General features: G+C 42.3%; 1 protein-coding gene across 12 annotated transcripts in view; it reads left to right on the forward strand.

Annotated features, from left to right (window-relative positions):
• The window catches only part of Ttll5 (tubulin tyrosine ligase like 5), a 238,267-nt gene that overhangs the window by 98,108 nt on the left and 115,617 nt on the right, over positions 1-24,542 (forward strand). For 9 of the 12 annotated variants that reach the window (XR_015045248.1, XM_029484762.2, XM_021178935.3 and 6 more), the window contains 9 exons: positions 1,784-1,941; positions 2,875-3,181; positions 6,914-7,034; positions 9,527-9,673; positions 10,675-10,778; positions 13,752-13,879; positions 16,541-16,624; positions 17,102-17,494; positions 22,985-23,169. Coding sequence is in view for 11 of the 12 variants with exons in the window: in XM_029484762.2 (XP_029340622.1) it covers positions 1,784-1,941; positions 2,875-3,181; positions 6,914-7,034; positions 9,527-9,673; positions 10,675-10,778; positions 13,752-13,879; positions 16,541-16,624; positions 17,102-17,494; positions 22,985-23,169 (1,627 nt within the window). In the remaining variant the exon portion in view is untranslated. The remainder of the gene's footprint in view (positions 1-1,783; positions 1,942-2,874; positions 3,182-6,913; positions 7,035-9,526; positions 9,674-10,674; positions 10,779-13,751; positions 13,880-16,540; positions 16,625-17,101; positions 17,495-22,984; positions 23,170-24,542) is intronic. The other 3 variants (XM_021178937.3, XM_021178939.3, XM_021178940.3) reach the window with 2 other exon arrangements.

A 24,542-nucleotide genomic window follows, 5' to 3' on the forward strand; every position in this document is an offset into this window, starting at 1 on the left:
TATCTGTGGTCACTTGATCTTGAACAAAAACTTCAGTGTGACCCAAGTGGAAAGGCAGTTATTTTAAACAAGTTTGGCTGGCATAGTTGGAAATAATACTTTAAAAATTAACTTGAATCCTTGTCTTGCAGAAACATTAGAGGTCATTTATGGTTCTAAATATAAAAGCTGTTGGTAGACATGACACAGAAAATAATGTTTTATGGTTTTTTATGCAGTAAACATTAGCTCATGAAAATAAACACTGGGCTTTATTAAGATATCAACCTCAACCCATTCAGTTAAGATGACCTAAAATATTAAGCTATCTCAAACCAGGTTAATTAATTAGGTTTTTTTTTTTCAAGACTTGGTTTCTGTGTATAGCCCTGGCTATCTTAGAACTCTGTAGACCAGGCTGTCCTTGAACTCACAGAGATCTGCCTGCCACTGTCCCTCAAGTGCTGGGATTGAAGGCGTGTGCCACCATATCTGGTTCCAGGTTAAGGTTTGAAAGATGTTTCCTTAGAAAGACTTAGAAAGATGTCACATTTGATGTCACATTTGATGTCATAGTTACCACATTTGACCATAGCCAATTATCTGTAAATGGATGGCTTGAATGGTGCTTTTCAGTCTAAGTTATTTATTATTTAATTGGCTAGATACTTACTTTCAGAGCTCTGTGGGGTTCAGTCTTTGAGAGTATGATAAATAAGTTTGAACATTTCTTAGTTGTAACTACTTTGGGAGGCTAGGGCAGGAGAAATACTTGAGCCCAAAAGTTTGAGGTCAGGCTCAGTATCATAGTGACATCTTGCCTCAAAAGAGGGTGGTGAGGTGCCTCAGAAGGTAGAGGCCCTGTGCTTTGTTCACTCCTTGTCTGGAGTGGACCCCACATCCCTAGTCTGGGCCTATCTTACTCAGACCTGGCATAGGTATTACCAGCCCCCTTCCCTACCCCACATCTCATTCAGAACTTGCTGGGATTGGACCTTGTCTTCTGTCTGCTGCCAGCTCATGTCTGTTCCTCTGACTCTAATTCTTGACTGTACTCAACACCTGAAGGGATTCTGCCATTCTCCCATCTCCTTGTCGAGCTAGTTAGGTTCCAAAAAAGGTCGGCAGCCTTGGCATATCCCCAGGTTGTGGAACATTAGACTGGGGAGACCCTCACAGTCTCTGTAGCTTTTTGGTGACATTTCCCTATGAGTCACAGTCCCCTCTGTGTTACTGCCCTAATTCTCAGTTCATCATTTGTTCTCTATTGCCAGCTCTGTCAAATTTGTATGTATTAAGTATTATATACATTCAAAAGGATGTTTAACTACTAATGCAAAGATTGTGACTAACTTTAATGTGAACAAGATGTATTTTATATCTCAACTATTAAGCTATTACTGCTATCTTTTAGTCCTTCTGAAGGTATAGGGTTTGGATGACACTTTATAGTCCCTGTAGTAAAGTAACAGCCAAGATGCTTAAAGGGATTGAAATGTTGTCTTCACATATATTTTTTGTTCAGAACATTTAATAAATTCAGGAAAGCCACTAATGAAGTCTTAATGTTGAGGACACTATTCCCATTTTCCTGGAAACTCCAACTGCTTTAGAGTTCATGAGGGTTCCCATGGCAGTCTTGGAGTAAAGAAGAGAACTTTACTATCTTGTGCAGCTATAGATGCCTTTGAGCTTAAGATTTCCCTGCCTCCTGTCCTGAGTGCTAGGGTTACAGGTGTGTATTCCGCATGTACACTTTAGGCAGAGTCCTTTCTGAAGGTGTGCTCTTGTGCTATTTCTGCAGAGTGAGCACGGAAGGAGCACCAGAGCTAAAGGTGGAGAGCATGAACTCCAAGGCCAAGCTGCATGCCGCTCTGTATGAGAGGAAGCTACTGTCTCTGGAGGTGCGAAAACGTAGACGACGGAGTGGCAGATTGAGGGCAATGAGGCCAAAATACCCAGGTACCTGCCAGTGAGCATTCAACAAACTGTACAGTCTGGGTCCTGGCAGAGCCAGTTAACCAGTTTCCTCCCTAATACCTGATGAGTCAGAACTGATCACAGGAGGGCAGCTTTGCTCTAGGTAATCTTTCCCTGCTCTGAAACTTAATTTTGAAAGAATTATAAATTTTGAAATGTCTAATCCCCTCATACTTGGAGCGAAGACGATCTGAGATGAAGTGCATGTTTTGGCTCCTGCTTTCATTCCACCATCAAACAGCTCTTAGAAACTTTAGAAATAATGATTACCCACATCAGTGGGCTCGGAGCACTGCTGCTGGGCTTGGGGGTTCTGTAGCTCAGCTCATCTTTGAAACTTGCTGGTGGCATGAGTGTTTAGATGAAGGAGCTTCTTTCCCAGATCATCTCCTACATTATAGCAGATGTATTTTTGACTGACTGATAGAGTGATACCATCCCCATGTCCTTTCTCTGTAGAGCTATAGAGTACCTATATCAGACAGCTCAGTAGTGTCTGGGCTCTCATTGATGGGAGATACATAGTTCCTGTTTTAAGACAGCAAAAACAGACTTAGAGGGTATTTCTCTGTTCTTTGTACCTCTTTGAAGGTTTTTGTTTTGTTGTTTTTGTTTTTTTCTTAATGCCCCGTGACATAGCAGAGAGAGTACTTAGACAAAGGCGGTTTGTGGTAGGGATTGCCTTAAGTCTTGAGAGCGCCATGTGGTATGAAGAGAAGGCTCATCTCTGATGGTGTCCATTAATAAGTTATTAGGACTGTAAGATGAAAGACTTGTGAGCTGTTGGTTAAATCTGTGTCCTCTTGGTGGTTTGACTTAGACGTGGGCTTTTAGCTTCAAACATAAAAGGAAGGTGTTGGGAGAGAGGACGCTTTAATCCTTTTTTCAGCAACATTAGTGATTCTTCGCATTTAGTGATTACCCAACCAGCTGAAATGAATATTAAAACCGAGACAGAGAGTGAAGAGGAGGAAGAAGTTGGATTAGACAATGACGATGAAGAGCAGGAAGCTTCCCAGGAGGAGTCTGCAGGGTCTCTTGGAGAAAATCAAGCCAAGTACACACCTTCATTGACTGTTATAGTAGAAAATTCGCCCAGAGACAATGCAATGAAAGTTGCCGAGTGGACTAATAAAGGTGAACCGTGCTGCAAAATCGAGGCTCAGGAGCCAGAGTCTAAATTCAACTTGATGCAGATTCTCCAGGACAATGGCAATCTAAGGTAGGCTTCTTTCTCTTTCATCAAGGTGGTTAGAGCTAACTGTACTGAACACCAGTTTCTGTGTCAGTGGCTTCACAGTTTCCTCTGGAAATAGCAGAAGTCCTGAGAAGTAATGATGGGTTAAACATTGCTATTGTCACAGACACAGAGGCTTGGAGAAGAACCCAGGTTTTCACAGGCCCAGCAAATGCTTGGATGGCATTAGTCTCAATAAGAATAGTGAGTGACCAAGACTAATTCAACAGCTCAGGGTTAGTGTGTGAGATCCTTCAGGAGCTGGAACTCTGATCGCACGAGGACAGGGCAGTCTTAAGGCACAGACATAGAAGGCCAGAGAGGCATCTCGTGAGAGATGATCTTTGACCTAGCCTTAACTGATGCAGATTTTCCAAGGTTTGGGAAGTGATTGGCGTTGAGAGTGCTGAGCAAGTAGAAGTAAGTGGCCCAGAAATGCTGCTGTGCAGCAAGCAGTTCCTCTCAGTCCATCAGGAAAATACTGCTAGCTGCTCGGTACCAGGATATGCTAGGCAATAAAGCAGTGCTGCAGGGAGCAAGGCAAGCGTGGGGAGCCTACAGTCTGCTGGGAAGACAGACAGTAAACAAACATGGTATTCCAGGCAGCAAAGGATGCCGTGAAGATGCTGCAGTGATGTCATGCTGGTAGAGAGTTAGGTTACTAAGACTGGAGCGTGCATGCAGAGGCGAGCTTTGCAGTGAGCTCATGTGTCTCAGCCCTGCCCGACTGTAGGAGAAACAAAACTCAGGGCACCGAGATGGCACCAGCCTGGCCGGCCTGGGGCTGAAAGACGTTCAGGAAGGTGTGATAAGGAATTAGACTTCCCTAAAATGGATGCTGTTAAATCTAACAGCAGAGTGCAGAGGCTTTAGGGGAACTGGGTTTGGTTTTTGATTGGCTTTTAAGTAGCTACATGAGTCAGACCCTGTTATAGAGAGTAAATTTTACTTGCATTGTGAGCAGTTGGTAAGAGAAGAAACTCAATGTAGAAAGGGGACAGTTACGATTGTCCAATAAAAAAGATGGAGGTGTTGGCCATAGAGTAACGTTATAGGAATGGAGAGAAGGGGACAGGTTTAGGCTATTTGTGAGGGAAGAGTGGCCCACTAAAGCTCTGCACTGACTAATGTGGTGATGCCAGCCAGTGGGTAGAAAGAACAGGAAGATGTGCCTTGTGGTGACCAGCAGAAGTACAACATAGAGGTCAAGGTTCATAGTTCAAGCCTTACAGTGGACATTACTGCTCGTTCGGATTAACTCCCTCTGGATGCGGAGAGAACAGAGTACTGCAGGCTTGGGGAACACCACTCTGGGTCGGTCAGTACAAGACCAGGAGGAAACATTTCAGAGTGGCAGGGGTAACACTGCCAGCAACAGGAGGATGGTCAAGTCTGCGTAGCATGCCTGTTGCATAAAGGAGGAATAAAGAGGCACTTCAGAATTTGTGGGTGGAGCAGCAGTTGTGAGCTGAGGAGATCATAGAACAAGTGTGATAATGCTGTTCCACAGGGCTTGGCAGCAGAAGGTGAGACCACATCATGGAGAGAGAAAAGATGGTTTTATTTTTAAAGATGGGGATTCCTAAAGAGGAAGAATATGATGGCTAAAGGATTAAGATGTAGAAATGGATTTATTGGCAGAGAAGGGTCCTAAAGGACAGGTGCAGAAAGGCCAGGAGAGGGATGGCTCTTCTTCCAAGTCATAAGAAATGGACTGCAGAGAGGTTGCTAATAGATAGAGGCCTAGGGAGAGGGTGAGGTTCCTGGGCACTGGCCTGTGTTTTCTAGGGGCTAGATCTTATACTTTGGCTAGGAGATGTGGGTAGGCTTGGGTTTGGGAGGGCACTGGGAGAATGAGAAGAGTTCATAGGTGAGTTCAGGTTATGTGAATGCATTTCTGCCAGCTGGGCTCTGGTCTGTAGATTGAAGTCAAGTCATGGAGTCAGAGACCCTTTCCAGGCTTCAGCTTCCTCTATCAAGCCAAGGTACAGGGTCAGACCAGGATTTCTGAAACAATTTCCTGAAAGAGGGGCTGGGAGGGGAAAATAGAAGACAGAAGTGTATTCTGAGCTCCATTTCAGCAGTAACATCCTGCTGAGCTGCTGTAGGAATCTGAGCTTATAGGATGGATTACTGTAAGTCAGCAAACTCCACACTGCTACCTACTGTCCTATAGGATAGCTGTTTCATTTGTCCCCAGGGTCTGGGGAAGACCAAGGCTAGGGTGGAGATCACATGACCACCTCCTTCATGATGTATCTGTCAAGGCCTGTGGAACAGGGTTGTTTTCTAAACCCAGATTGCTTTGGTGCCAGTCATGCCTGTCTCATACTTCTGTCCAGGTTTCTAAGTAAGGGGGCATGCCAATCAGTGCCTTTGAGACCATCTCAGGATACCCTTTCGGGGGACGCCCTTAGGACAGTTTATAGACATGAAAAACTCAGTATTCTTTATTTTATTTGAAACAAAATAAGGATTGAAATTTGAACTATCAGTTTGAGAGCGTCAGTCAGCACAGTTGGTGAGTCAGCCAACTTTGAAAGTATCTGGAACTTGCTATTAATCTCTAGATGAGAAGAGGAATGTCTTTGTTGGGAATATTTGAACGTTTAAACTCATCGTTTCAAATTCATACTGTACTTCCATAACTGCTCCTGTTAGTAATTAGATTGTAACCTTATTTATAGCTCACTTGCTGGAACCTCTTACAGATGAAAACCAAGGAGCAAGCAGGCTCCCTGGCCTGATGCCCCTGCACTCTGGTCCTCCAAACGCTCTCAGTCCTCGACTCCTGTAGCAGCATCTCCAGTCCACTTGGGATGAATCCCTCATCTTAACTTTGGGGAACATGAGCAGACAGTGTTCAGTGATTACATATGCAAGGATCGTGAACAGAGCTTGTGTTGGGTCCTAATCTTAGCTGATGTAATTCTGGCTATAGCATCAGGAGGCTGGTCAGCTGAAGTAACCAAAGCCTTGCCTGAAAGAAAACCGATCTGCCACAGCTAGCCACTGAAGTGGAAGTTATCGCTGTCTCTCTAGCTTCCTCTCTGCAACCTGAGGACAGTCCTTGGCTGTCACCAAGACCACCAGGCAGAGAACACCCCATGGTGTGCTTTACCGTCTTGAAGGATATTTTCCCTGCAGAACTTCTCTGGGCTTGTCCCTGTCTGTCAGGTCATGCACACCAAGCTCTGTTGGACTACAGTCACTAGTTCTGGGCTCCAGCCACTCCTGTTGTGTAGTTGAGAAATGCATGACCTTAAAATTTGGGCTCAAAAGTTTCTTTGTAGGATTAATCTAGTTCCTGTTTCAGAGGCTTTTCCATACTAGGAATATTAGTTCTCACAGCAAAATCTGAATCACTAGCCTAACTGATAGAAGTATGTCCTGAAGGGCTTCCAACACCATACCCTTTTCTTTTTACTACTGGTGGCCCAGTGAACACTGAACACTGCATTCTCCCAAGAGCATTCTTCAGAGTTCAAAGGGGCAGCATGATGGGCAGAGGTAGTAGTTTTCAGGTTTCGTATGGGAAACAACAGCTCATGGAGTGTTTAGAAGGGTTCTTTATTCAGAAGTGTCTTTATAACAGTCTTCATATTCTTAGCTATCCTGACAGAAGGATCCTTAAAGATCACTTGGAGAGATGCAGGTATGTAGGTGGTAGGTTTATCATTCTGTCTCATAACAATGTATTGTTTTTGATTTCTACAGCAAAGTACAGGCCCGGTTAGCATTCTCTGCCTATCTTCAGCATGTGCAAATCCGTCTGACAAAAGACAGTGGTGGTCAGACACTCAGTCCCAGCTGGGCTGCCAAAGAGGATGAACAGATGGTGAGGCTCTGCTTTTGGGGACCTTTGGCTGTCCTCCTTTCTCTCCTTCTATCCCCAGCTTAGCAGTATACTCTGAGAAAAGAGTGAAGTGCAAGACTCAGCAAATAGTTCAACAGCTAAAAGTCTTCCATGGAAGCCTGGAGAGCTGGGTTTGATTCCCGGGACCCATGGGAAGACGAGAGACTCTAGTCCACACGTTGTTCCCTGACCCCTAGATGAGTATGTGGCACATGTGCTCACAGGCACCATGTTGCACGCTTTGTTTCCATTATTTTCTGTCCTGAGGAGTTAGTTCCGTTAACTCTTTGAAAGTCAGTGCCTCTGTAATATCTCAGAAAGTACCATTAGTCAGCCTCACTTCTTACTTTACTTGTAAGTGTGTAAATTTTTAGATTACTGAATCAAAACTAATGACAATTTTGATCTTGTATCAGTTATTTGAACACACCCATGATCAATATTTTGGCTAACAGTGACAGGGAGCATCAAGCTCTTTGATAAGATCAGACATAGCTTGTAGAGGATCCCCCAGTCTCCTGAAGGCCTTTTGAAACTACAGGCACTACCACAGACAGAGGGGCCGTTAACTCTGAGGAAGCTGTGTCCTTTGTCAGTACTGACTTTAATTTTTAGTTCTCTCTGTACAGTGCAAGGTGCATTTTAAAAAATCATGTTGGTTATCCCAGAAAACAAATGATGAATTTAAAGTAGTCAAAAGAACCCAGAGATAAACCTTGTGTGTAATGCATAATCCTTCAGCCATCAGTGGAAAATGTTAGCTCCGCTCTTTCCAAGTGGAAAATTGAGCATGCCTTTTTTGAGAATTTGTCTGCTCTACTGAAAAAGATAATGTTTTAAAATAGTAGCTAAATCACCTTATAGTAAAGACAGCAGAGAAGTATGAAATCCAAGCCTCTAGTTATGAGTCTCTACCCTTTATACTAGAGGAAATTGGAGGAGGGAGCAATGAGCAAAAATAAAATTAAAATAAAATCACTTAAAATAACCAAAAACAGGCACACAAACAAAAACAGCCAGACTAACTATTCCAGTTTCTGGCTGAGAATTTACCCAAGATTTGGGGTATTCTACAAGAATACATAAGATCATCACTGCAAAACCTAGTAAACATTGTATGAATTCGTGAAAATATACCTGGAGCTACCCCAGCCGGGCTTGAGGGCCAGTAGCCTTGCTTTTGAGGGACACAGGGACACAGACAGCTACCCCCTCTGATCCAGGCTAGACTCAGAGAGTCTGTATCTAGTAGCTCAGAGGCACCTCACCTAAAGCCTCAAGACCCATCCTCCTGAAAACAGTTTTATTGTTTTATGGGATGTTGCCTTTTTGAGGTCTCTGGCTCCACACAATCTCTCTGAGTTTGTGATGTTATAAATGGCCCAATTGAGATCTTCTCAATTTCAGATTTGATTCTTTTCTCCTCTTAAGAGAGGTATAGTTGTCCATTCTTTTACAGGACACTGCCATCCCTGCCATCATTATTCCCCGTGCCCCCCACCACCACCAGGGCCCCCTCCACCCCCTTCTTTGCTTTCCCCAACCCAGCTCTCATAGTTCCTTTATCATTTGGAAGGAAGACAGATGTGTCACCTTGCCTCTGCCAAAGCAGTTTTATTTTCCTTCATCACAACACTTTTGTAAGCAGCAGTTCTGTGGTGTTGCTCGGCTCCCTCCATGTGTGTTTCCTCCTGCTTTCCTTCATGGTCTTTATAGGATGTCTCTCAATGTGACCTTTGTGTTTAGATTCAGAGCCTTGGCTTGTGATCCTCTCTTGCTCCAGCTCCTTTGGGAGTCTGTCATTTAACCCTTTTCTCTCTGGCCTCAGCATTATTTTCTCTTAGGTTTCTCTCTATAGTGATTTGTTTTGTTATGTTATAGGATCTTACTCTGTAGCCCAGGCTAGCCTCTAATTTGCCATCCTCTTACCTCATCCTCCCAAGCACCAGGACTATGAGCATGTGCCATCATACCTGATTTGGCTTTTTTCTGTCTTCTCACCTTTGATGAGTTCATCTGCCTCTGAGATTTTAGTTTACACTGATTTTGAATGCTGCGTTTCCTAACTGAATCTGTTTGTGTACCTTATTAGAAGTAATATTTTTACACTCTGAATTATGATAGTTCTCTCTCTCTCTCTCTCTCTCTCTATATATATATATATATATATATATATATATATATATAGTGTATTTAACTACTGCTTTACTATGTAGTTATTTGCATCCACATTGATTTTTAAGTTTGACTCCCAGAGTACTGAAAGGGGGAATACGATGCTTTTGCCTTGCCTTTCTGTAGCATCTTGTACCTTGCATGTTTGCAGCGGTGTGTGCCATGCCTCTCCTCGGGTTTCCTGTTGAATCCATTCTCTGTCGCCTTCCCATGCCTGCATTCAGCTCCATCCTGGCTTGGCTTCTGATGGTTGGCACAATCCCTACTTTCATCCTTCTCTTTCTTTTTAATTTACACAGGAACTAGTGGTTCGTTTTCTCAAGCGAGCATCTAGTAACCTCCAGCACTCACTGAGGATGGTATTACCTAGTCGCCGGTTGGCACTTCTGGAGCGCAGAAGAATCCTTGCCCACCAGCTAGGAGACTTTATCGTTGTGTACAACAAGGTGAGTCAATAGCCTTCTGTGCTGGTGCATCAGACACTGTTAGGAATGGGCCAGTCTGCCTTGCTCTGTTCTCTTGACAGCACCATCCCCTTTGTGACTCTTGTTGTCAGTTCAGCTTGGCTGAAAATCTACTTATCATTAGAGCCAATGCCTATATTCAGCTCTTAGGAAACTGCATATTTCTTTTGTGCTCAAGTATACCCAAGGTCTTGCTGTGTGTTATAAGTGTATTGTAGTATAGTGCCTACAGACAATGGTGAGTGGACCATTTGAAAATGAACTTATACTGTGAATTTAAAATGACAACTTGTATTTCTGTTTTGGAAGTGTTAGATTTTCTTCTCTGAGATGTTTGAAACAGGGAAATGATTTCACACCTAGGCAATACACTATTTAATTAGAATTTTTTCAAAGTGTCTTATATTTAAGTTTCTAGCATCCATTTTAAAAAATATTTTCAGGAGAAAAAAATATAGCCACTATATAAGAGGGACAGCTGAGTCCTGGAAGTTGACATAGCCTTTCTGAAATTACATGGACAGGCTAGGCTAGTGGCACCATATATATCAGCACACTAGCCTGTAGGCACAGTTTACCCTGTTATCTATTTACAATTCTCTGTTGTCTTATACAAGTCAGACTCGAGACTCTTCCAAGGCTAGTCCTTCCTCTATGAATTGTAACAAAATCTGGTGTCTGTTGTCTAGCCACGCTGTGAAACTAGAATTATCATCCCAGATAAAAGGGTCTATCTCTCTATGAGCTGTGTTAGTAGAAAGTAAAAACATGATTAAAAATTGCATTCTGCCACTGTTACTTGGGAATTTCAAAACATTGCATGAAATGGTGACCAACAGTAGCTTGTGGTGGATGTTGAGGAAGAATTAAATAAAGTCTTTACTGTAAGGCACCATTAACCCAAGGGAGCAAAAGCAAATGAAGCTCATTTATCAGGAGTCAGTTTGATTTTGTCGTTCTTCTCTGGGCTTGGACATGGGTAGGAAACAGAACAAATGGCTGAAAAGAAATCAAAGAGGAAACTTGAAGAAGAGGAAGAAGATGGGGTGAACGCAGAAAGCTTTCAGGAGTTTATTCGACAAGCAAGGTACAGACCACTTTTGATGAGTTAACCATGTCCTTCCCTCTCCTGAGCTGCCACTGAGCCCCCAACAGCCCCTTGTTTCTGATACACAGATGTGAATGAGTTTGGTCCCCAAGGGAGGGAATGTCTTGCAGGCTTGGCCTCTCTGTATCTCAGCCAGTTGTGTTGCTGTTGTCATGGCTTCAGTTATCAAAACACTGCTATGTGGTGTCTGGGCTGCAGCTCTAGACAGCCTTCAAAGTACACAAGCTTGAGAGGACCAAGCACATCTTAGAAATGGAAAGCTAGAGACTTGTAGTATTTACTGAGGCCAGATTTGTTCCTGACCTACTGATGCTGTGGAGATGACCAACGTTTACCCACATCAAGCAGGGTGAGGAATTTGCTGTTTCTCAACACTGTGAGGGTCGTGTCCAATTTATATGAAACAGAACAAGCTTTTCCTGCTTAGGGTTGACCTTGAGAAACTGAAAATCTCTCTGTTCAACTCTGTTTTGATGTACGCCAGCCACACCATTTTTCTCACTGACATTGTATTTCCAAAGGAAGAGATAACAAAAACACTTAATTTTAACTTTTGTGATGACTCCGAATGAAGGTGCTTTTTATAAACTAGAGTTGTCGGGATGGAGAGTTGATTCAGAGGTGAAAAGTATTGTCGGATTTTTCAGAAGACCTGGGTTCTATTCTCTGCACCTACGTGATGGCTCACAACCATCTCTAACTCCCAGGAATCTGACACTCTCTTCTGACCTCTGAGGGAAATGGTTATGTATGTATACATATGATGTACATACAGACAGACAGACAAAGCAGCCATACACATAAAGTAATAAAATCTAAAAATATATTTTTCAAATTAGAGAGTTGTACAGAAACCACTAAGCTAAGGGGAAAAAGCAACTCTACGCCTCTTTAATTAGACTGCAGTTGTCCAAGAGCAGTGGGTGGTATATCGCTAGGAAATTAGCATTCCGATATTTGTGGAGTAAAGTTAGGTTGTGGTTATCAGTTTAACCGTAAGATCCTTGCTTAGCTGCTTTACAGACCTCACCGTGGCCTCAGTGGCTTGTGTTTAGGTGTGCAACAAACACAAACATCATTTTGTAGGGTCTATATTTGAATGCACTATTTTGTGGATATTTTGAAGTTATGAGTAATATGTTTGAGAAAACAGATATAGAAAAGAAGCAAGAAACAGCTTCCCACATCAACCTTATAAAAATAGCAAAAGTAAAAAAGGACAAGATGGCTTAGTGGGTAAAGGTGCTTGTCCTCAAGCCAGGGACCTGAGTTCCATTCCCAGAACCTGTGTGTTAGAAGGAAAAATCCAACTCCTGCAGGTTGTTCTCCACAGCTGCACCATGCCATGGATGGACTCACACAAAGGAAAGGAAAGAGATTAAAATCAGAGAAGGCAAGAAAGTAGATGACACCAAGAAAATAGTATCTTTTTAAAAAATAAATGCTTAAAATAGAAAAATAGAAGAAAACAAACCTCAAACTTAAAAAAAGAAAACAAAAAAGGAAGGAAGAAAGGATGAAAGGAAGGAAAGAAACGTAACTGGATGCTAAATCTAAACCGTATATACTTTAAACTGATAAAGTGTTGGAGAGGAAAATACATTGGGTCGTATTTATTGATTGTGACTTAAGGGACAGTTCCTGGGAACTTTGGGCAGAGTAGGGTTTTTTGGAAGCTGGGGCGAGTACATGGATTCCCTCAATGGGCTAACAAACTGCCTGCAGGAAAGAGTCAGGAAGACCTAAATGAGGAAGTGGGCAGAGGATAAGACAGGTACAGAGCGGCTTGTAGTTGGGCCAGCTATTCCTTACCTTCCAGTATTATGAAAAGTGCCAAATACAACACTGCGGGAGAGAAGCCGGGCCGGCTGCAGCCCCACCCTGGCCGTAGATGTTTGCAGGTTTCTAGCACGGTTTGTCTTGTGCTGCTTTCCTCCTTGGCAACCTGCGGGTTTATAGAGATCCAGAGAGGTGGTCTCCTGGGCTCTCCTTTGTGTGTTCTGAAGACGGCTGGTGGGCTGCTTCACCTCCCTGAAGGCTACCTATCTGGAACAATACCAAGCTCCAGGCATAGGAAAATAACGATGAAACAGTGGCTGGACATGTTGAAAATCCCTACATTATAACTTGCAAGCACTTTGGCTAAGATCAAGTGAAACCTGCATCTGGGAGGCCCCTTTAGAATCTCCTGTTTTCTCACACTTTAAACTGTGTGGCTTTCCATAGCATAAGTAGTTTCCTTGATTCAAAGTGCCCGTCTAGTTCTGTTCTGTCTCATGCATTGTTCAGATAGTGAAGAACCTTCTCTGTGGGCACACTGTCTCCTGGTTTCTGACACAGCCAATTAAAATGACTTGTAGCCCTTCTAGTCAAGATACTTCAGCTATCTGGAAATGACATAGATGCATTGCAAACTACAGCCAGATAATAGTTGCCATCTGTGGCTATGAATAATCATTTTCTTACTGAGTTTTTTAAAGGTGTACATCCCCTCCGCTCCCTGCTGTGTGTAAGCTGGGGAGGGGTATCATATAAAACTAGGTCGCTGTTAAGCTTTTACCCAGCTCTGTGGCCTCGGTTCCTTACCAGGAGTGTTGTGATTGAGTAAAACTTTGTGAAAGTGACTACCAAGTACTTGAAATGTGCATAGAACAACTCTGGAATAAAATCTTCTAATTTTATTTAATTTAAACTAAGTCTCAATAGCTCCATGTAAGTAGTGGCTGCTGGATCAGGTAGTGTAGATGTAGGAAATCTCTGTGTGGGTTAATAAAGCCTTACAGCGCTCTCCATGTTCTTGGTTGCTGGCTTCATTTGAAACTGTCTGTTCCCAAGGAGCCCTCGACTTGTGCCTCTCACTTTCCCTTCCCCTGCTTACTGTTTCCATAATAAAATGTCAAAGACTTTCCAGAGCAGCTTCCTGTGCTGACCGTACTCTTTTCTTCGTTTCAGTGAGGCTGAACTGGAGGAGGTGTTGACTTTTTATACCCAAAAAAACAAGTCTGCCAGTGTCTTCCTGGGGACTCATTCTAAAAGCTCTAAGAACAGCAGTAGTTACTCTGATAGTGGGGCAAAAGGTGGTAAGTATGCCAGCTAATGAGTGAAAAATGCAAATAAGCAGAAAACGGAGCTGTGCAGAGAAGAATCAGGAATAAGTTGGCTGTACACCAGTCTCCAGCAAGACTGAACTCTGCAGTGGGGCTGAGGCTGGGGGCGGGGGGGGGGGGGGGGCGAGCTCGCCTTTGTCTTTAAAGCAAAAGAAGAGCATCCTTTAGAGCTACATTTTCATCTTCCATGACAACAACAGGGTTTGGAGTTTTTTTTTGTTTTGTTTTGTTTTTTTTCTTTTGAAAACCTGATCTTTAATGAACATCCATCTTCCTGTGTGCTTCCACACAACATGCACAAGTCCCATTTTCAAATGTCAGTACAGCTGAGAAAATGAGCTCCAGGGGCTGAGTGCCTGCTCCCGGTTCCTCCTCAGCACACAGGGCCCAGGCATCAAGCTGCCATCTGCTCAATTCAGAGCTTTGCTCTTAGTTTCCATTCTTTAGCACGTCTCTGTCCATGCCTCTCAGCACCATTGGCATCTTGGATAGAGTGTTGTTGTTGTTGTTGTGTGGGGCAGTTCCATACCAATGGGGTGACTTATATTCTTGGTCCCAAACCCTAGGTGCCATTGGTTTCCTCCAGGCATTGTGACATTCTTTGTGTTTCTGAAAGTCCTCACTGCTGAGGAACACCAGTGGAATCCAATGTAGACTACATTGTCTAGCTCCTGTTGTTATAAAAACAACAACATAGCAATCAGACATAGCTGCATCAGCAACTTCTGTGCTTTCAAGTGTAAGACCCATCTCAAACCTGCATGCAAGTATATTAATGTAGGTATTTTATTTTATGCATGCAAGTGTTTTGCTACATGTATGTCTGTGGACCATGTGTGCCTAGGGCCCATGGAGACCAGAAGAGGGCATCAGATTCCCTGAGTTATGAGCTGTCATGTGGGTGTCTTCTGCAAGAAAAGCCAGTGCACTTAAGACCACAAAACCATGTCTCTGGCCCCTTGTCAGTATTTTAAGTACTAGACTCAATCTCAATGCTCTCAAGGCTATCCCAGTCTAATATGGAAATATTCAGGAAAATTAGTCATTTCAAATATAAGATGAATTTCCCAAAGAAACTTTGTTAATTTTGTTTTGTGTTTACAGGGCTGGGAATTGACCCCAGAGCCTCACAACTCTGCCACTGAGCTACAACATCTCAGCCCACTGTTGTAAAATTCACTTAGGTTATTTCATGAAGCCTTACTAGGAACTGTTACTGAATTGTATTTTTCATAGTCCTCTCAAGCCCAGCTTCCTCTTGGAGCTTGTTTCTAATTTCATATTCCTCTGTCCATTCTTCTTTCTCATATTTTTCATATTTGGTGTTAGCCCCTTTGATCACTGCTAGCACTTTAACCACTAGGGCTATCAAAGCCTTTGTATTTATAAAGTGTTTTCTGATGAATGGAGTTTATTGTGGAAGAGAGGCTGAGAATTTTTTACAGTAAGGTTAGAGTAGGAAAAGTCTGCTCGCCTAGTGAGTTGGGGGTCTCATCCATATTCATGTGGCAGCTTAGCCCTTGACAGTAATGGAGAGGGTCCAGTAGTGTGTATCAACAGCTCCTGTTAAATACAGATGGGTCATTTCAAATTCTCAGATCTGCTTGATTGGATTTTGGTTTTTCTGGGGGTTTTGTTTGTTTGTTTGTTTGTTTTGGTTTTGGTTTGTTTATTTGTTTGGTTTGAAATAGGGTTACTCGGTGTAGTGGTGGCGGTCCCGGAACTCTCGCTGTAGACAAGGCTGACCTTGAACTCACAGAGATCCACCTGCTTCTGTCTCCTGAGTGCTGGGATTAAGAGCATGCCCTACCACTACCTAGCCCTTTAGATCTGTTTTTAAATGACAATTTTTATATCAGAAGATCAGTTCCTGCTTTTTCTATTGTATAAACCTAGAGATGGGTATGAAGGTTTCAAACAAGAAAAAAAGGTGTTTGATAGTTTGGTGTCTGGGCTTATTTTATAACTGGACAGGCAAGTAGCAGCATTACCCCTAAGAATGGCAATGGAGAGAGAGGACAGGATTCACACGCTCTCGTTCATCCCTCTGAGAGGCTCTCTGGAGTTTTTAGATAAACCTTGCCCTTGCCACATACTTACGGACATTTCTCTAAGTATATGAATAACTATGGACTGTTCTGTCTCAGAATTTTATAGTAGAGAAAAACAGCTACAGTGGAAACTGGCTTTATTACTAAATGCGATCAACCTGCCTCAGGTGAACTGAGGCGGTACACCAACAACCAGTGAGGCTGTGCTTGCATCTCACAGTCCCGCTCTTGTACATGCATGTTGACTTGGCTCCACAGGTCCTGCCAGCCACTAGGATCTCTTATCTCCCATCCCCTGCCACAATCTGGAGTCCTGGTGGAAGCACCCGAATTCTCTTATTTCAGTTTCCATGCATGTCGTAGCTGGGTCCCATTCAGTAGATTCCTGCCTTGGGTTTGAGTGAGGTGGAGCTGGGGCTGGGAACCATTGGGAATCACTCAGTTGGCTGTGTCCTCCAGAAGTTACCATCCTTAAACGGTCGTAGTGGACTGTGCAGTGTTTCCCAGCATTGATTAACACTTATGTTTCATGTTAGTGGTTTTGATTAGTAAAAGTGCTTAAGGCAATATCTTTTTATTTCAGATCACCCTGAGACAATACACGAAGTGAAAATAAAGCAACCCAAACAGCAACAGGCCACAGAAATCCACTCCGATAAGTTATCTCGTGAGTGCTTGAGACACACGGTGCTTTCTGATATACCTCTAAAAGAGAAACAGTGGTCAGGTGTGCAGTATAGTAAGTGCAGGGGACATGTCTCCCAGGGAAGGTCCCCTCTTGCTCTTCCCTTCCCCTTAGAATGTTCTCCTGACTGCATGGCATTGATTTTCCATTCTCTTTACAAGCTTTGAGCACTTGCTTTTTCCCCAGAGGGTGAGGAACTGTAGAGACTTGGTCCTGCTCTGCTTTCTGGGGAAGTCTCAACTCAAGCTTTTAGAAAGGGATAAAAATAAAGTCAAAATTTTGTTACCAGGCTATGTCTGGTAAGCAAAATTTACTAAGTTCAAGATGAATACTCATTAAAGTCTGCATGATTTCTATCTCATGTTAACGTTATTTTGATGTTCTAAAATGTTCACATGTCATAGAGATTGTATGTTTATTTTTCCAAAATGACCTGTTCTTTTGTTTTTGCTTTAATAGGATTTACCACTTCATCAGGAAAAGAGGCTAAACTAGTGTATACCAATTGCTCTTCTTTCTCCAGTCCTGCTGCTGTTCTTCTGCAGAGACTCCCCAGCACCCATCTGTCGTCTATGATCACAACCTCTGCCCTCTCGGCAGGCCCTGGCCACCATGCTTCTTTATCTCAAATTTCTCCAGCTATCCCCAGCCTGCCTCACCAGTCAGCACTGCTACTGAGCCCCGTCCCTGACAATGCCCCTCCCTCCATACACCCTGGAACCCAGAATGTAAGCCCTGCTGGGCTGCCACGCTGTCGATCCGGCAGCTACACCATTGGCCCCTTTTCCTCTTTCCAAAGTGCCGCACATATCTATAGCCAGAAACTGTCTCGTCCCTCCTCAGCAAAGGCAGGTGAGTGAGAAAATGACGGCTGCCTGCCATGTCAGCTCTCCCCAGCCCATGAAAGCGGAGCACCTCTTTTCCTTTGCCTTCTCTTTTGTTACCTTCTGCTGTGACTTAGAGAAGGGTCTTGCGTGTTGACCACTAGCATTCCTTCAGTGATATAGAATGAATCAGGGCTGCTCTTAGGTTCTACAAAAAGAGACGAAAGGGCAGGGCATACAGAGTCCTACTGAAGACCACCATTGGCCTAGGAAGTTATTCTGCATTCTTTCTGACTTAAGTAGCTGTTCCTGAATCAGACAACTTAAAAACGGCCTGACCAAAGAGCCCATCAGATAGGACCTTTAATCTTTAAATGAAGTAGACCCATATTGTCAGTCAAGTTTTCTTCCTATTTATTTTATGATGTTGAGAATTGAACCCAGAACCTTATCTGTATTAAGCAACTGCCCTAGCAGTAAGCTGTATCTCCAGCCCATTTTTTCATGACAGCTTTATTTAGATCATAGCCCTACTTGGAAACTTGGTTATTTCATATATATTCAGTGGTTTTTAAATTACGTTCACAGAAATGTATAATAAACACCAACTGCCTAACTTCAGAACACTTTCTTTTGCCCTTAAAGAAATCCCAGATCTCTCAGCAGTCATCTGTTTCTCTTCCTCCTAGCCTCTGGCAACCATGGTTGTCTTTCTTTTTCTACAGATTTGACTATTCTGAGCATTTCACATAGCTAGAATTATTCAATAAGCGGTCTTTGTGATCGGCTTCTTTCACATGGTGTCATGGTTCTCAGGTTAATGTGTTGCCACATGTGTCATGCTGGATGCTTTCTGAGTAGCTGGGTGGCTGCTGTTGTCTGGCTGTACAGCGTTTGTTTTCCTGTTAGTCAGATGGTGGACATTTGTTTCTTCCCCACTTTGGCACGTTATGAATAGTGGTGCTACAAGCAGTGCTGCAGCGTTTACTTGTGGACATAAATTTTTATTTTTTAAGCTATCTAGATAGAGTAGGATTGCTAGATCACGTGGTAAATTTCACGAGTCCTCATTTTGATCACGCATATCTTTGCTAGCATTTAATCTCTTTTTATTTTACCCATTATAAAAAGTTTGGCTTAGAATCTCAATCTGTCTCTCTCTCTGTCTCTCTCTCTCTCTGCCTACTCATCTATCTATCTTATAGAAGGGTTATGATTGGCACTTCCTTAGCAGCTAACGATGTGTTGATTTTTGCATGCCTTTTGAGTATTTGCATATCTTTATGGGGAAACGTGTATTTAATTTCTTTGTTAGTTGTTAAGTTGAGGTGTATTTTTATCATTGAGCTGTGTTTTTTATATATTCTCCATTCAAGTCCTTCGTAAGGTAATTATCTTAGGAATCGTTTTCTCTATCTATTGGTTCTTTTCATTTTCTTCAGGCATAGAAGTTTTAAGGTTTTTTTTTTTTAATGATTTATTTATTTATTTATTTTATGTATATGAGTGCACTGTAGCTGTACAGATGGTTGTGAGCCTTCATGTGGTTGTTGGGAATTGAATTTAAGGACCTCTGCTCGCTCCAGTCAACCCACTCGCTCTGGTTGGCCTCGCTTGCTCCAGTCAACTCCACTCACTCAGTCCCTGCTCACTCTGGCCCAAAGATTTATTTATTATTATACATAAGTACACTGTTGCTGTCTTCAGACACACCAGAAGAGGCCGTCAGATCTCATTATGGGTGGTTGCGAGCCACCATGTGGTGTCTGGGATTTGAACTAGGACCTTTGGAAGAGCAGTCAGTGCTCTTACCTGCTGAGCCATCTCGCCAGCCCAAGTTTTAAGTTTTGATGAAGTCCAATTTTCCTTTTTTGTTGTTGTTGCTTGTAATTTCTGTGTCATATCTGAAAACATAATCTCTAACCCAAATCCATCAAGATTTCCTTAGATTTTTTTCCTGAGAGTTCCATGTTAGGGTCTCACATTTAGGACTTTTGTGCATTCTCAATTACTTATTGTGTGAGATAATGTAGGTATTTAACTTTATCCTTCCACATATGGATATTCAATTTTCCAGGACCAGTTATTTAAAAATGTTATTTCCCTACTGTATTACCTTTCTGAAAGAAATCATCAGGCCCATTTAATTTGGTAGGTAATTTCTAATGCTCTTTCTAGAAGTAGATCCTTTTAATATTAAAAATTACTAGAGAATGGAAAAGTACTCTGACCCATTTTGTGTGACTAGATTTGTTTTGAAAACAAAATTAGTGATAAAAGGGAAATTACCAGCTTTGTTTATAAATAAATATGCAAAAATTCTAATCATAATAAAAGCCTGCCCAATCTAGCCACATGTGAACGGTAGTGTGTGTGATAAGCAAAGTCTACTCAAGGAGTGTAGGCATGACCTGCCAGTACCTCCTGCAGGCCAAAGTGACAGACTAAAGAAAAAAGAGACATTCATGACATCATTACAAATTCAGAAAAAGTAAACTCCAAATTCACTCGTAATGATTCTGAATACTGAAAAGAGAAGGTCCCTGAAAAGAGGGCATCGACCCCAGAGTTACAGATGGGTCAGTCTGAACGAGGAGATGGTGACCATGGTCCTGTTGTTTACTTACGGGCACGGCGAGGGCGCTCACTAGTATTGCTTCTGTTCACAACCAGCATAAAAGATTAAAAAACAAAAAAACAAAACCAAGGCGATAAAATTTAATTGCAGATAATCTCCTGACTGTGTAGAAAACATAAAATCATCTCTAGGTACATTTTGGAAAAATACTTTTGAACTATCTAGTATCTGAAAACAATTGTTTCAACCGAAAATATATGTAATGAAAAAGAGAATTAGAGAGTTTGGTGAGTGGTGAAGGGGTATCAGGAGAGAGTGGTTAATATCATCAACATACTGGAAATCTATTGTATGAAAGTCTCGGAGAATAAAAAGAAGGTTTCAATAGTACATTCTGTTACATCTACTTTATCGCTTGAAACCCACTGAGTCCATTTTGTGGTGCCTATATATTCTTGGGAATGTGGGCATCCAGACAAGGATGGTCAGCCTACCAGAGACCATCCATACTTCAACGTTTAAATTCCTTGGTATTAATTATACACCGCATTTTAATTCATTATCACCCATTAAACAGCTTTAAAAGCATGTTGGACAGTAGCATAAAACTATGAGCTACCCTGAGAAAAGTTTAGAAAAGACTTTTTATAAAATGTCAAGTCTTCAGAGAAAACCCAAGTCGGTGGACAAATATGATGAGTGTGGGCAGAGGAGGGAAGCCTCAGGTCTTAGTCATCAAGTTGGGCTTGGAAGTTCACTCAGGAAGCCTCAGCAAGTTTACTGGTTAATTCGATAAGCCTGTTGTAAGCGATAGAGAAAGGAGGACTGAGGACTTCTGAAGACTGTGTGACTTCTATAAAGGTATGCAAGCATAGGATTTGCAAAAGCACAGTGTGACCGAAGGAACGTAGGAGAAAGCTAAGGTAGTCAGCACAGTTGGTGACATTGGTCTCTCTCATAAATGATGCTATGGCAAGTGAAATCAGATCCCCGCCACACCCATATATAAAAATAAACTTCAGTTGTGAATGGTGACACCCACACTTGGTTGTGTAGGCAGGAGTATCATGAGTTCAGGAGGCCAGCCTGGGCAATATAGTAAGATCCTGTTTCAATAACAAAAATAGTTTTTCAGATGTAGAACTTAATACCTAAAAAACAATTTGTAGGTTTATTATATGGAGCAGAATTTAAAAAACAGAAACACAACTCTAATAACTGAAAAACAAGACAATAGAAAAATGATGAGGTTTCTAAGGGCGGCAGCAACAGCCACCATCATTCTTAATTACGCACTATTAGCCTGTTAGAGAAGGCAGCGTTCAGATGTTTGACAATCCCAAACAGTGGGAAGTTCGGCTCAGCAAGAATGCGTGTGTGGGAGTGTTAAGCATACCACTCTGATACTGTCACTTCAGTTTGAAAATACATGTACCCTGTGACCCAGCAGTCCTACTCCTGGGCATAGGCACAAGCAAAGCCCTGCTGCTGTGTGTGCATGAGTGTGCACTGTGCTGTTTATAACCACAGTGGCTTCAAAACAAAAAAAACTAAACACCATGAGTTTATATACACTCACCCTCTTGGTAATGCTGTGCTAAATGATGAAAGCTAACACTGGGGACCTACTGTTTTGGGATGCCGCTTTAATGGAGCCTGAAAATAAGCAAATTATCTAGTATGTATGTATGTATGTATGTATGTATGTATGTATGTATCTACAGAGAGAGAGAGAAAGAGAGATCTGTATAGACATATACTCACAGGAAATCTCCTAAGTATATACTAAAGTGATATTGCCACCCGGGAGGAGCACGTTGGCTAACTATGTTATTGATACTGTAGCTCCTGGGCTTTGTTGAAAGTTACAGGTGCTCATCAGAGTGCACTTGTAACTTACACATACATTGTAAAAATATATATTCCAGATAACACAGTAAACATGGAAAGGCCTCTTAAAGGCATGCCACCACATTACATACACAGAATGAGCGTGCTTTCATTAGCATTGTAAAAGGGCAGAAAGGGACTGAGAGCCTCAGTGTCCTGGCTCAGTCCCCAGCACCACAGAGATACATAAGTAAGCAGATAGAACCGAAATACATTACAGCATTTCTATTTTGTGGATTTAAAAATAGCTTTTCTGTGATATTTAATTTTTTTAAAAAGAAATTTATTTATTTATTATATGTAAGTATACTGTAGCTGTCTTCAGACACACCAGAAGAGGGCATCAGATCTCATGACGGATGGTTGTGAGCCACCATGTGGTTACTGGGATTTGAACTCAGGACCTCTGGAAGAGCAGTCAGTGCTCTTAACCACTGAGTCATCTCTCCAGCCCTCAGTGAGATTTTATAATCAGAAGAAAACTTGAACCTTGATTTTATTGTGATCAAAGAGTTGAAAAAAGAAAATTTAAATCTGAGCGGACAATCCTTTGTGAGTTCATAGTCAATGCTAGTTTTCCTCTTATTCCTGTCTCCTCCTGGAGCATTATAAGTAGTGTGGGTTCCGTCACCATTGATGCCACAGGCTGATGTATGTATTGATGTAATAAACCAAAAAATCATAAGAGTTTCCATGTTTGGGTTCTCTTTTGTTCCTGGTGATACTCCGGATAGAGCCGGATGCCTTGCTGCTCAGCCGAATCCCCAGCAAATCCGAACATTGGCTCTTTGCTGCTCCCTGGGACAGGAGTCGTTTATAAGCCATCACATGTTGATAAACACATGATCATTTGGCTATAGGAAGACTTTCTAGGGTGTGGCAAGGATTTATAGAGTTTTATGACCATTTGAAGATTATCTTTGGCCTTTATGCTGTTCGAGCTCCCTAGGATTCATCAGTGTGTGTTGGCCTGATACTTGTTTGCCACTGTCGTAATTTTACTCAAGACTTGATTCTTAAATGGGTGAGACCTCTTCTCCCTTTTTTCAGCAGGGTCATGTCATCCACACAAGCATCATTCAGGAATTGCCAAAACACAAAAAGAGGGTGAAGATGTTTCCTTAAACAGGAGGTACAACCAAAGTCTGGTTACGGCTGAACTCCAGCGGCTCGCGGAGAAGCAGGCAGCCAGGCAGTATTCTCCAGCCAGTCACATCAATCTCCTCACCCAGCAGGTAGGGCCAGACCAGACAGCCACTGAGCTCTGTGGCTCTGGGAGTTGGGGTGCCAGGGTGGGGTGTACTGGTCCTTCTGTCTGTCACTTGGCTGTTCCTGTGTGCTCATGGTCTCCATGAGTCTCCGTTTTGTCCATTTATATTTATAAAACTGGACTGTTTCTCCCTAACTGTCAAGAAAATAACTCTTCCAGGCTTTGGGTATATATTATTGCATGCGTAACATCTAAATTTCAATTGTAAATATAATTTAAAGGTAATTTAAAGGGATTAAAACACACACACACACACACACACACACGTCCAATTGCATGCATCACTTAGTGTTTGTGGAAGTGCCAGGACAATTGCAGTAGCAATTGTGGGTCCCGAGGATTGAACTCATGTCACCAGGCTTAGCACACTTTTGCCCTTGCTCACTGAGCCATCTTGCCAGCCGAGGAGCTTTTAAATTAACTTCTTTCATTCCTAAAATTTTCCAGTGAGTCCTGGATTTATAGATCTTTTTATCAGAGTTGTAACTTTGTTGTCAGCCCCACCCCATTTTTCCATTTAGTTCATGATCTGAGAATGTTTCATGTCTAATGATTATCGATGCAGATACAGCACAGACAGACACAAGGGCAGACTCTAGGGTGCATGCCTATGTGTGCATATGTGTGGTACATGACACTTTCATGAACTTTGGGTTCTCTTTGTTCTCTTCTGGTAGTCTCCATGGTATGGATTAGTAGAAAACTTATTACTTAATGTGAGATGGATTCAGAACTCTCTAAATGAGGTATTGATAATAGCTCATAATACTCACTATGTGGCTATGTCTTTCTGTTTCTGTTGTGCTAATTTTTAAAATTGGTTGTAACTCCATAATGATAATTAAATATAGGGAGGAAATGGGTGTATGGAGGTGAAATTGCTTCAAATACATATGAAAGTAGACAACACACCATTCTCTGATGATTTTCTGTTCAAAAAAATTTTTGTTTTGGAGCACAGAGTGAGAATCCTGATATGGTCGTGCTCGGCAGGGATTGTTTCCAGCCCCTAGTAGTTGAACACCAGTAGATGAAGAGGCCTAATGTGCAGCTCGAAGCAAAGAAATGTAGCAAGCTGTTAGTCAGACTTGAAGGGCACTGCATGGTTAGGTGCTGGCCATAGACTGATGGGACTAGGCGTGACATAGTAAATGGAGGAGAAATCTGAACATGTCAGCCGTCCATGAGAAAAGTAAGGGCTGCTGGGCTATAGCTGGTAGTTTGACTTCCAGGTAACTAAACATGTAGAAACATCACGGCATTAAGTCAGTTTTTTTGTGATTACTATAAAAGGCAGTCAGTATTAGTGTTCACATAGTCCCAGTTCCTATTATTTGC

Source organism: Mus caroli, unplaced genomic scaffold, assembly GCF_978045245.1.
Source record: "Mus caroli unplaced genomic scaffold, Mus_caroli_1 scaffold_14, whole genome shotgun sequence".
Lineage (NCBI taxonomy): Eukaryota > Metazoa > Chordata > Mammalia > Rodentia > Muridae > Mus > Mus caroli.